This window comes from Drosophila sulfurigaster, chromosome X (assembly GCF_023558435.1).
Source record: "Drosophila sulfurigaster albostrigata strain 15112-1811.04 chromosome X, ASM2355843v2, whole genome shotgun sequence".
Classification (NCBI taxonomy): domain Eukaryota; kingdom Metazoa; phylum Arthropoda; class Insecta; order Diptera; family Drosophilidae; genus Drosophila; species Drosophila sulfurigaster.
This window is the reverse complement of record NC_084885.1, coordinates 14,445,465-14,459,176: the sequence shown is the minus strand read 5'-3', so window position 1 is coordinate 14,459,176 and position 13,712 is coordinate 14,445,465. Positions and strand designations below refer to the sequence as shown.

The 13,712-nt window shown below is 36.0% G+C and overlaps 1 protein-coding gene across 2 annotated transcripts in view; it reads right to left on the bottom strand.

Annotated features, from left to right (window-relative positions):
• The window catches only part of LOC133849297 (inactive dipeptidyl peptidase 10), a 131,045-nt gene extending 117,563 nt beyond the window's left edge, over positions 1-13,482 (bottom strand). Inside the window, exon 1 of one of the 2 annotated variants that reach the window (XM_062285279.1) lies at positions 13,367-13,482. In XM_062285279.1, the coding sequence (XP_062141263.1) occupies positions 13,367-13,453 (87 nt within the window). In that variant the 5' untranslated portion in view covers positions 13,454-13,482. Of the gene's footprint in view, positions 1-11,045; positions 11,063-13,366 lie in introns of those variants that run through there. The other variant, XM_062285278.1, reaches the window with a different exon arrangement.
• Between the last annotated feature and the right edge of the window lie 230 nt (positions 13,483-13,712).

Here is a 13,712-nt window from a genome sequence, read left to right as displayed (position 1 = left end):
AAACAATTAAATAGTCTACATTATGTTTTTTAATAAAAATAAATAAAATTTCAATTTCAATAAGCAACCAACAAAGAGTTTAGACCCACAAAAATAATATTTCAACTTCTTAAATTTCTATCTTGGCTGCTTTAAATGTTCAGAGGAGAGAGAGAGAGAAAGAGCATCAAGTGTGCGGTGTGAGCTTACGTTCAATTGCCAGCTTGATATTTCTTTTTACTGATTCGGCTTAGTTGGCGTTTATTTGATTTATGGCCAGGGTCGCTAGGATTTCAGCACAAGGCTCGATCCAGTGCTACGAATCTCGGGGGCACTCGCATTGCTTTTTTGATAGGCTGCCCAGCCGGCTTTTTCGTCTTTTGGAGGGGGAAGCGAGGAAACGAGGAAGTGAGTGTTGTGGGAATTGTGAAATTCTGTTGACGTCGTCGCTTAATTAAAATCGACACTAAAGCAACCGCCTAAGCTTTGGCCAATTTGCTGACAATGAAAGTGGAGGCTGGAGCGCTTAAGTCCAGCAAAAAGAGAAAAAAACAGAGGCAACGACTAAGCCGAGGATGCTCAATTAGGCTGGATGGACTCGAAATAAACGAGGTACGAATAAACGAATATATATAGTATTCTCTTTTCTGTGCCCTAATTGAAATGTTCATCGCGGAAATACTAATAATTGCATTTATTTACCCACCAAAATGGCTCAACAACAATCTATGAATTTCAAATTTCTCGCACTCGCTGAATATGTGTGTGAGCGAAAGGGGGCGTAAAAGGGACACGCCCCTAACCGCTTGTTGTACATGACGAACACAAGAGAATGTTGTTGTTGTTGTTGTTGCTGCTGTTGGTGTTCGGCATCCACATCAGCAGCCATCCCTTTAACCCGACTGAAGCCTGACGGCTTTTTCACAATTTGAATATTTTAATATTAATGAAAAATGTTGGGGCCAAAAGTTTTTTTTTTGCTTGGCAGCGGCTGCTGTGTTGCTACCAATTTGCGGCTTTCGCTAATGAAAATTAAATGAAATTGCTTAAAGAGCGGGGCGTGCATTTAGCATGAATTATTAGGTGACTTCTTCTTCGTCTGCTGCCCCCGACGAATACGAAAACGAAGCCGAAAACGAAGACGAAGACGAAAACGAAGACGAAAACGCCGAAGCTCTGCACACATAATTAAACAACTTATGACAAAGGCGAAAAAGTTGAATCCCAGCTAGTAACATGAAGCTTCCCCCTTCCCTCCTTCCCCCCTATTCCTGCGCTCCTCCTCTTACACTTTGTCAGTGACTTTGATCTCTAGGAAAAAGACAAAGATGCGGTGGTGGGAACAAAGGGGGAAGGAAGACAACTGCAGGGACGCTGAACGCTCAAGTTTTGTGTCTGTTGCTAAAATTGAGACAGAGACTGAGGCTGAGGCTGAGAGCGCGCTTGGGTTAAGAGCAAAATGGGATATGCGATGCATAAATCAGTTCCAGCTGCTCAGCTGACAGCTGTCTGTAGCACACACACACACACATATACTATCGTACTATCGTACACACTTACACACACACTTAGACAACTGTGGAACATTGGAAACACCTTGAAGCTGAGGCGATTTGTCGATTTGCATTCCTTAGAGATTGCGAATTCTCCGTTTGAATCGACCCGCATAATTGCTTGTTATTCATGATTTGGCCAAATGATTCATGATAAGCTTGTCAAGTCGGCAAATGCGCATATATCAAAGCCCTGCGCCACATCCCCCCTCCCCTTCCCATCCCACATCCCCATCCCAAATCGACATCTTTAGACAGTGTATTACATGTGGTACAAGAAAGCTACACTTGTTGGTACAATGTCCTTGCCAACATTCTTAACTCAATCAAACTAACCGAAAGCACACACACAACACTCACACACCCACACACACCCACACACACCCACACACCCACACAAAAGAATCTCCCAAGAGCTCTGTCCAAGCCATCAAATATTCAGCAGTTAATTTAAATGGACATTCTTAATCGCACATGCGGGCTGCACAGCCTTAAGAATACTCTACAAAATAAAAGCAACTTCGCTTGTGCATATTTTTAAGAAAAATAAGTAATTGAATACAAAACTACATCAGCAATAAATTCGAAAAATAAGTTGAAAATACTTAAATAAAATCAATTACTTCAAATATAACGCATTCAACATAATTTCTATACCATTTACTCATACGGTAGAAGGGTATTATAATTTGTGACTGTAGGTAATGTATGTAACAGGCAGAAGGACCCCACAAAGAGAAATATATACTATATATTGATCAACGTCAACATCCGAGACGAACAGTCCGCATAAACACCTACATCTCAGAGACTATAAGCGATGGAGCTATAATTTTTTTGACACTATGTATCATATATAAATATATCAAATATAGCCTTTGCTTTATTTAAGAATTTTTAAGTCTTTGTTTTACATTTATTTAAAATGCGCACACTCGACTGTAGCTTTCTAACTTGTTTTAATTTTCTTCAAATAAATACAAATTAACAATTTATTGAAAATAATATCTTAATGATGCATAATAAAAATGATATCTTTAATTCAAACAGTAGCTTAATTGATATAATTTAGGACAAATTTCATATTTATACGAATCTATTAAAAAAAAGCAGCAAATTTTTTTTGTGATTTGTATTGTTTCTTATATTTGAACATTGACCCTTGTAAGTTTTCCCTCACATAAGCTTTCCAATAAAATGTTATTTTTAATAATATGTATTTGTTTACTCTCTGTTTTTAATAAATAAGTACAAATTAACGCTATTAAAATGCAAGTTTAATAAAAACTAAATACCATTTAGAAAATTTTTTTTAGACTTTTAACAAATCAATGAAAACTAAATCGCTTGAAAATATGAAGTTATAAATATGTGATAAAATGGATATATTGAATTAAAGAAAAATTTAATGAACATAGAAACCGAAAGAAAAAAATGATATCTTAGTCTATCACATAAAAAGCACACATAAATTTTTCTCTATGAAAGCAAATGCATTTAGTGTCGTTCGACATTTCTATGGTGGCTTTATCGGAGCTCACATTTAACAAAATTTATGGCCTGGCCAACGTATTGCAATCGATTGCACACAGAGCGGCTGTAAACGTTTTTTGTCTCATTATGTGCGATCATTTAAAAGTTCGTGGACGAGGCGGAAGAAGTTCATAAGTTATTTATGAAGTTGTTGGCTTTCGTTTTGGTGTCAGTAAACTTAATGACAAACTCTTGCCGCAGGGCGACATGCATGTATTCATATGGTGTGTGTGTGTGTGTGCTTTGCTGCTGTTGTTGTGTTAATCATACGCAACGTTGCCCATCGACTGGCTGCAATTAAAGCGATATAGAGTGAGAGAGAGAGAGAGAGCTGTAACCGCGACCAAGCGACCAGGCATTGAGGTCGCTGACTGAAGTGCCACTTCATCAGAGCTCTGCGTTAATTCGATTACTCGACGTTGACGTCGACGCTGGCTTAAATATCAAACAAAGGGCGGAAAATCAATGCAGAAGATTAACAATTACAATTCGGTCAACGACGGGGCAACAGGCGATGCGATGCGAAGCGAAGCGAGCGAATACAAAGGCGTTGTCCATAACGATTTAATGTGCGCCTACACAATATCTTGCTATGTATAACTGTGTGTGTGTGTGTGTGTGTATGTGTCTGTGTGTGTGTTGCTTAGATTTATTTCAAGTGAGCTCTTGCCACTCAATTGCAGAGAAGCCAGCATAATACAATATATGTATGTTATGTACAATGCAAGGCCAAGATGTGCCTCGCTGTTATCGATAGTCATTGTTTGCGGCACTTACACACACACACACACACACACAGACACAGAGAGAGACTTACAGTTATGGGATTGCATGGCGTGTCAAGACCTTTCTTTTTGATGGCGAATCCCTCCATCCGTCCGAATGTTTTTGTGGGCTACTTTTTATTGATGGCGAATATAACGCCAACTAAGCAAATTAAATTGTTTACATTGGCCCAAAGGGGAGGCGAGGGTCGCTGCAATGGGCAAACGCTTAGCAACAACAACAAAGATGATGATGACGACGAACGTCGAACGTCGAAACGAAGCAACAGCCAGAAGCGAAGGTGGCCCAGACAGAGGTCGAGATAGTCGAGACAACAATGAACAATGAACGACATAGACAATGCGACTCCTGCGTCCTTAGCCGAGACAAAATAGATGACCACAACTTTTCATATACACACATACATATATATATATACAGATATCTATGTACATATGTTTGTTATGTATACACTTTTGTGTGCGGCAAACGCAGCGGCCTCCTTAGAACGTGATGGTGGTGGCAAGACACATGCAAAACAATTGATATATATGTATGTGTTTATACACAGCATCGAATCGCATCGCATCGCATATATAGTATATAGCAAGCAATTCAAATGAATCTATGTCTCTGATTTCCCATGAAAACAAAATCAGAATTAATTCATTTAATAAGAAAAGTAATTTTAAACAAATCGATTTGTTGACAATCTCTACTCTTGTCTTGTGTAGTTGCTCAATTTTGATTTTATTTAATTAAAAGTAATTTCTAATAAGAAATTGTTTTCTTTCTCTATTCTTAGTGTAGTTAAATTTTAATAAACTATAATAAAGAAAAGTCATTTCATATAATAAAGTTAATAGTAGCCAATCAGTATATTTTTATTTAGTGTAGTTTTCAATTTATAAAAATCTAAATGAATTGATTTAAAAGTATTTTCCTTTTATTTAACATAGAACAGTATTAATTCATTTAAAAGAAAATGTTATTAAAATAAATAAATAAATAAACGACAATTTATATTTATGGTAAATGTAAAAAAACTCATATTTATTTGAAATTGATTTGACCAATTTAAATAGGAAGTTGATTAACAAACTCTATTTTACTCTGTTGCCAAATATACAAAAAATTAATAAAAACTTCAAAAAAGTAAATTAACATTAAAAAAAACAGAACTTTTTTATATGAAAGCCCCTTAAAATAAAAAATTTATTTACTGACAATTTTTATTCTTCTTTTTTCCAGTATAGTTATGTTCGGTAATTCTGTTTTTACATTCGCAAAACATTATATTAAATAAATTTATTTAATAAACTAAAGATAATTTGAAATTAATTTGTCTCGCTTATTTAGTACTTTAACAAAAATGAAAAAGAATTAGATTAAAAAATAAGACATTTTCGATTAAATCGAATAAGTTTCAATGAAGAAAATTGAATTGTTAAATTTTTTTTTCTACTTTTATCAAACTCTAGATTAGATAAGATTTTCTAAAATTAATTAATATCACATATCTAATATTTTAGTTGCCCCTTTATTAAGTAAAATTGTTGAGCTTATAAAAATAAAATATATTTTTTGAAATAGGAAATTTAATTGCAGACATTCGTCTGCCATATTCAGTGTGTTTGTTAAATTCAGCTTTAAATAAAGAACAAATTTGTAAGTATTTTCGTTGTCATCTCTCTCTTTTTAAGTGTAATTGTTAAATTCCAAATGTCTCCAAAAGATTTGATCTTAAATGTAAAACTAAGGTACCACACACATTTATCAACGTCCACTTGAAACATCAAAAGCAGCCAACAACAACAACAAAAAATGTGTATGAAAAGTTTGTTATTACTTAAACACAAAACACAAAACCTAGAAACCAAACCCACTGAACTATTTGAGGCATTTTACATATAATATTTCCAATGAATTGAAAACACTTTGAAGACTTGTTTGCAGCCACTTTTTTTGCTTTGCTTGCATACATTTCGTGAAAGTTGAAGAAAGTTGTAGCGCGTCTCGTGTTACACAGAGCGCTAAAGATTGTTTTCTTCATCGTTTTTGGTAAAGTTTTACAGCTAGGATAAACGATTAGTGAAATCCCTGCAGTAACTATGCAATTTATATGGATATTTTTAGGCATTGCTTGCAGATGCCTTGGACAGGATATTAAATTCCATTTGGACAGGAGGCGATAAATGGCAAACACAAAACTGTGTGTTCATTGAAATTTCTGCATAGAGTGAGCTTGAAGTTAAAGTGTTGACACACAAGTTTAATTCAGTGACGCTTTAATTTTTCCTGCCTTCACTTTAAGCCAAAAAGTATGCTACAAAATATTTTATTGCCTGTGCAAAGTTGTGGCCAAGTTGTTGTCGATGTTGGGCGTTGGCCCTGCCCTGACATATGGCCACGACAAGCTGTAAGTGAGTGCGAGAGTGTGTGTGTGAGTGTGTGTATGAGTGTGCGTGTGTGTGTGTGTGTGCCAGGGTGTTTTGTTATTAACTATGACATTGTTATCCTTGCTGCTGTCGCAGTTTAATAATCAACACGATTATACTTGGCGAGGTATAGTGACAAGTTTTAACTGCATTAAAAGTTCAGCTCTCATAAGTGGCTTACATAATTACACAAACACACACACACACACACACACACACACACACACACACACACACACACACACAGCCTGGCACACATATTTTTGTGTCAATTTTGGTGCTCATCTCGTTCGGACCGTTTATTTTTAGGCGTCGCAGCAGCAACAACAACAACAACAGCGAGAACAACACAAATATGGACACTCTGAAGGGACAATCTTTTAGCTACGCAAACACTATAATACACAAGTGTAAATGTGTGTGTGTGTGTGTGTTTGGGGTATGTGAGTGTGTGTGCCTTAGGCAAGCCCAGAAAATTTGCAACTTTAACTCGATTTGCGGTTGTGGGCATTCGAGCTTAAGCCTTAGGTAAACCGTCTATATAAAACTAAGTGTGCAAGTGTATGCGTGTGTGTGTGTTAGCTGTGTGTGTTGGGTGTGCCAGTCAAATCCAATGCAAACAAATCAACTAAACTGTATTACCAAACACCTTGGCAAGAGCGCAGAGGAAAAACAATCTTAAACTGCTTAAACAATGAACAAAAGCGAAACTCTCATAAAAGAACCAAATGTAATATGATAATCAAGCTGAGTGCCTGCAATACACATACACACACACACACACACACACACACACACTCCTACACACAACTATAGCTATGTTTTTATAGGGGGGCAGTCAGTGACCCGGCCATAACAACGACATCCCAAGAGCAGCTTCACAAACCCAAAGAGAGAACCATTTAAAACAATTTCTTTTGATTTTGCTTTGTATTTTGCGGTGCTCGCGCTATTTGCTTAAATGCTTATGTCCAATTTAACTTGGACTCGCAAGTTCGCTGTGCACAGCAACCACTCCACAGAAAGAGAGGGAGGGAGAGGGAGAGGGAGGGTGTGAGAAAGAGAGCGGAGACGGATACAAACAATGGGCAAGCGAACAATAATGATGATGGCGATGATGATGGCAACCAATGGCAACCAGATGGCTCTATTAACTCTGCCTGCTGTTGTTACAGCTGCTTCAATGCGAATATTAGCCAAATGATTGCGACAGCATTCAAAATAGCTCATATACATATGTACATACTTGTATATGGGAGGGAATATCAGCTGAAACTGATACCGATCACAGAACAATAATAAACAGAAAACGAAAATACAAATAATAGGCAGCAAAGATATTTAAATAGATTAAAGAAAATACCTATTCAAGAAAAGTAAGAAACTAACATATGCAACATATATATTCAAAAATAACCAGAGAATGAAAATACAAATTAATAGCAACAAAGAAAGTTTAATTTAAAAAAGTATTTTTTTGATCAATATAAATATCTAAAAACAATTTGAATAAGTTAAAAAATGGGCTAGGAAATGTGATACAAAATAGCTTTCAAAATGTAAATACAAAGAATAAGCAACAACGGATTATAAAATAAAAGGATTTTATAGAAGATTTTTATTTTTGAATTTTTGCAAAAAGGAAACAATCTTTACGACAATATTTTCTGAACACAATATAAATATCTCTAATTTAAATTCGATCAAGAATAGTCTAAGAAAAAGCCTAAATATAAGCAATTATGCAACAATGAATTTTATAAAGGATATTTCTACAATAGAATAAGAGAATCAATAAAACAAAATGTATTTGAGAACAATATAAATATAAATCAAAAAATGGTTTCAAAAAGCAACAAATATAAATATTATTAAAATTAAATAATTTTTAAAAAGAAATATAAAATCCAATTCAAACAATAAGCAAGAAATGGAGTAAAAGTGCAAGAATCATAAAATTAATATTTGCTAAACTTCAGCGAAATACAAATGTCTCTAAGCATTTTGAATAAGATCAAAAATAGTCTTGAAATAAATTCATTTACGAATTTTGTTTAATTCGTTTCAGCATATAAATATCCATAATTTCCTAACTCGTACAATTAATAATGGTCGTTTAATTGATTGCTGTCATTTAAATTTGTTTTGATTCAGGTACTTAAATTGTCACAACAAGCAATGCAATTTTAATTCATGCTGTTTTGAAAATTAGAAATTTATCGTTTAACAAAATATTCTGCATTTATTTGTATCGTACACCATTCAACATTTAATTTCATAGTTTCATTAAATACTTAAAATGTATTTCTTTCTCAATACACTTGATTTTCATATTTAATATTTATTTCTCTTCAACAACACTTTAATGTAGCTTTAATTGAATTTGTTTCTATCACCTAAAACTTGTTCTATCGAAAATCTGAAATAAAAGTAATCTTAAAAATCGTAAATTTGTGCTGCTAATGAAAATAAATGAGTTAAAACCAAAAAAAAAATTGCACTCTTCATCTAATTATTTGGAAAATTGCATAAATGAGAGCAAACTTCGCTTTTGTAATTTAAGCACAGCAAATGGAGAAAATGCAGAAAGTTCTGTGTGTGTGTGTGTGTGTGTGTGTGGTTTGCTTAGGAAATGGAAATGCTATGCAAATGCCAGAGTATCTTTGGTAAGCTAAAACGTGCCTGTGGTGAATATCTTTTGAGCGTACAAAATATCTCAACAGTTTACAGTTTGCAGCATAAACTGAATGCTCCATCATCATTAAGTTGGCGCTTTTTATTGTGGATTGATTTGTGTGTGGCTGAGCGTATCCGCTCAGGTGAGAGATTATTACAAAAGTGGCCACAGAATGACAACACAATGCAATTGGCTAACCTCATTTCTATGGCCAGGCAATTGAATTGCAAAACAAACCAGCGAACAGCAGCCACTTGGCATCCCAGAGCCTGGACAACTGGACAAGCTTTTAAGGCTGGGCATAAAATGGCATGAAAAGGAACACGAGTAAGAGCGCTGTGATTACAACTAGAGAGTTGAGTACGACGAGGACGAGATGCAACCCGAGGCAGCGTAAACTGAACAACTTGGCCGCATTCATAGCTGTTGCTGCAAATTGGCAGTTGGTTTCTTTTCACATTTCAAGATGCGATACAGATACATAAAGAGGAGGACAAGGAGGAGGAGGAGGAGGTGCTCTCTCCTCTCTCCTCACTCTCTCGTCCGTTGCTTTTGTAAACTGCCTTCGGGCCGCACTCTTGATTGGCATTGGTTTTGCAGCAGCGCATACAAAACCCGAGACCGCTTTCTCACCCCCCCCCTCCCGCCTTCACACGCATTTGCTGCATGCAACAAGCTGCAAATGCTTGACCTTAGCAGTTCAAGGTCAATGTCATGCCACTTGCAATTGGATCCAACCGCCATTTACTCACTCTCCCATTCACTCACTCAAACTACTTAAACAAGCAATGGATCCAACCGCCATCGAGACGTTGTTTGCAATCTGGGTAAAACTGTGCAAATGCGTATACTTAATATCCAATTTAACGCAATTTTTGCGCACTTTTCTCCACTCAAAAGAGTTAATGAATTTCGCCGAACTTTAAATGTAAATCAAGGCAAAACTTTGTAATCAATTTGAGCGTATTCTCAGCTTAAATGATTTGTGTACAAAGTGCGGTTTCTAGATGCGCATTCAAACGCATTCAAACGCATTTGCTGCCAGCTAATTAGCTAAATTCAAAGTCAAGGCTTACCACATATATGTAGCTGCAAATCCAATTAAGTGCATTAAATGCCCAGCTCACTGGATTTATTGCCCCCAAATAGTTTACGGATTTTAATCACTTTAACAATGTGGCCAATTTCTATGGCTTTAGACAACAATGGATCATCATCAGCAGCAGCAGCAACAGCAGCAGCAGCAACACACAAAAAAAAAAGGCAGCAACAAAATTTAGCCCCTGGAGCGCACGAAAGTATGCAACAAAAAGTTTGCTTGGGATTTTGTGTGCTTGCAATTAATTAAGCAAACAGAAGCAAGAGCAAGAGAGTAAGCAAAGCATTTTGCATAATATTTATCATAATTTGTGGAGTCAAGTCAACGGCAGCTGTTATCTATGCAAGAAATTATATATGTACTATATGTATGTCTAGAAGTGGCTGTAATTAGCCCAAGCAAAGAAGATGCTAAAACTGAAAGTCATTTGAATCGTTGGCTGACTGAAGGCTGAAGGCTGCCAAATGTCAAATTAAAAACGCATTTCACTTGGCAATTTGGCGCATTAAAAATGCCATTACATGGATTTCCGTTTCCGGTCACAGATTTTAACGCTTCACGCCATCCATTGTGTTGACAGCACAATACAAACACATACTAACACACACACATACACAGAGATAAAGTGACACCCACACGCAGTGACACGCATATTTAGATATTTATGTGGTAGAATCGTTTTGTCTGTTTGCTGTCAGCAGACAGAGCGACAGCAGCAACAGCAGCAACATGTTTGCCGAGCTGAGTTATGATTTAGTGAATTGCGCACCTTGATAAGCACTCGCTTTGCTTTGCTTTGCTTTGCTTTGCTTCGCTTTGCTTTGCTTTTACGCGCCAAGCAAAATGCCGGCGCATACTCACACTCACACTCACAAGCACACACTCACGCACAACACAATGGCCGGCATTCAACAAAAAAATATTAAAAATAATATAAATTATTGCATATATATACTACAAATATATGTATATACACTCTTGAGCTTGTATCTTTTAATTACTTTCTTGGCTCTGCTCACGGCCATAAACAATATACTTTTAACAGCGATGCCGCGATGCCGCGTTGCCGATAACAACAATAACAACAGTAACAGTAACAACAATAAAAGAATTGCAACCGGAGCAAAAAAAAAATACAAACAAAAACCAAATAACAGTATTGTTATTATGTGTTTTACTATCAGATTGAAAGCGTGTTACAAGCGCATAACAATGCCAAAGAACTTAAAGCGTTTAACGTTTTCGAAAAAAAATACAAGCGTCAACGTCGCGCCTCGTTTACGTCTTCAGCGTCGTCGTCGTCTCGTCGCGTTAACCGAAATTCTTTTGCATGTCAACACGCGCCAAAATGTTGCCAGCGACTGACGACAACGACGACGCTGCCAACTGATGAACACACACAGAAGGCACACAAAACACAACCCACACGCCCTCGCTGGACCATACGGACGAACGAAGGAGTGGAGAAGGGAACGAAGGGAGGCAGCGCTTATATTCATTGAGAAAATTGCGAGGAGAACATAACAAAAATCAGATGGTTCTCAGTTGGCATATTCGCCTCAACTTTTGCAGCGCAGCTGATTGATGCTGTGCGAAAAAGCTTTCGCAGTGAAGAGCTTTAAGCTCAGCTTGAAAGCTTTTGTACGTGCAAAACGCTTGCGCCGAAGCTGCAAAGCAAACAATTTACGCTCTCGGCGAGAGAAATGTCAACACTTGTTGCATGCCTCAAGTGTTCACGAAAGTTTCTTACTTCATTTTCATTTCTGATACAAATAGAATTTAATTTTTCATTCATTTGCACGTAATATATCAAATTACATATAAACTTCAAGTTTTGTTTAAATACTTTTCTGCAACACTTTGAATTTGCTTCGGAGCAGCGACTTTTTTGTCGACTCTCAGCTGTGCGGTGTCTGCACAAAAGCTGCGAAAAGCTCCCAACATCAGCGAGCTTTATTACAGTAACCCAACAAACATTTTGGGCAGCATTTTAAATTGTGCTTTTACGTCCTGTGGAATTTGCTTATCCAAGTTTTCGCTCTAAATAGAATGATTAGTTATTGTTTGTTCTGAAAATACGAAACTTAATGACCAATTCAAAAAAAGTTTCGTATTTTCAGACTTAATATGCAACATTTTGCAAAATATATTAGAATTCTTAATAGCTTATGTATTCATTTTGTTTATGCAATTATTATTTTTTTTAATATTTTTTTTTATTAAATATTATGTTGCTTTAATTTTAACATACTTTTTGATTTAATTTCGTTTAAAGTATTTATCGCATTATTAGTTTGTAAATAATCTAAGCGGATTTCATTACAATTATAATTGATGGTTTGGATATCAATGGATATTAATTCAAAATATTTTTAACTAATATTCAAATACCATTCTGTTTTACATAATATAACTCAAATAAATATTTCGCTTCAAGGGAAATCCTTTATCTTAATAGTTTGATTTATTTATGCATTGTTGTACCTTATAATTAGTTATTTATGTTTAAATTATATTCGCCAACTTTAAGTGCAACATATTTGTCACACTAATTTGCCAGGTTCCCTTGAATTATCTCTCATTTTCATATTATTATACGATGAAATTTACTCAAATATTCAAAACACAAATTTCCCCGAAAATATTCAAAAACATTTTCGTGCCAAAATTATTAATGCAATTTGAACGAATACTTAATACAACGTTGATATTTTCAAAACTGCAATAATTCGATATTTCAGCGAACTCTACAAAGTTCTTGCCAATGAAAACATCATATTCATTAAATTCAAATTGAGTAAACTTTAATTATAAGCGAAAATGTTAGCGAAAGTTTTCGGTACGTTCAGTTATTACATGGAGGCACTTTAGTGTAGGAGAAATCTTAAATTAATCATACGTCGTGTGTGCTGTAATAAATGTTTACTTGCCCCAACAGCCTTCCAATTAATTAAGCAAGCCGACAAATTTCATCTCCTAGACTCTTCGTGCCAGACATTACTCATACGCAGTGTTTGACTCTCGTTGCCGCCCAGCAATCAGCAAAAGTTGCCAGCTGCTCAGCAACAGCTACTACAACAACAACAGCAACAACAACGACAACGACAGCTACAACAAAACAATGGCAATAATAAACATTCAATTTGATGGGAAAACAGAAACTTTGAAGTGCAATTAATATTAACTAATTTGCCTACAGTTTCGGGGTTCAAATTGTAGCTGAAGTCGTAGTTGTAGTTGTTGTTGTTGTTTCTGCTATCGTAATGTTTGCCACAAGTGGCAGTCGGAACAGTCAGACAGTTAGTTAATGGGGGGCACTCACCTCAATAGTTATGTGATGACTGCGTGAACGAAAATTGTCATCATTGCTGCGAAGATTTTTCGAATCAATTTGCACGTTGGTCTGCATCCTGAAGCCTGTTTGACTGCTCTCTGTTCCTGCAACGATAAGATCATCAAGTCTTGTTAGCCAAGTATGTGTATATAAATAAGTATGAGTCTGTCTCTCTGCGTCTGTGTGTGTGTGTGTGTGTGTGTGTGTGTAATAAAACGCACTCACACGCTTGCAGAGTGTAATATACTCGTATGGCACAAGTCTTTTATTTCTATGAATTTATGGAATGTCACAGCACATAAGCTAAATATTCTCATGCCTGTCGTCGGTTGTC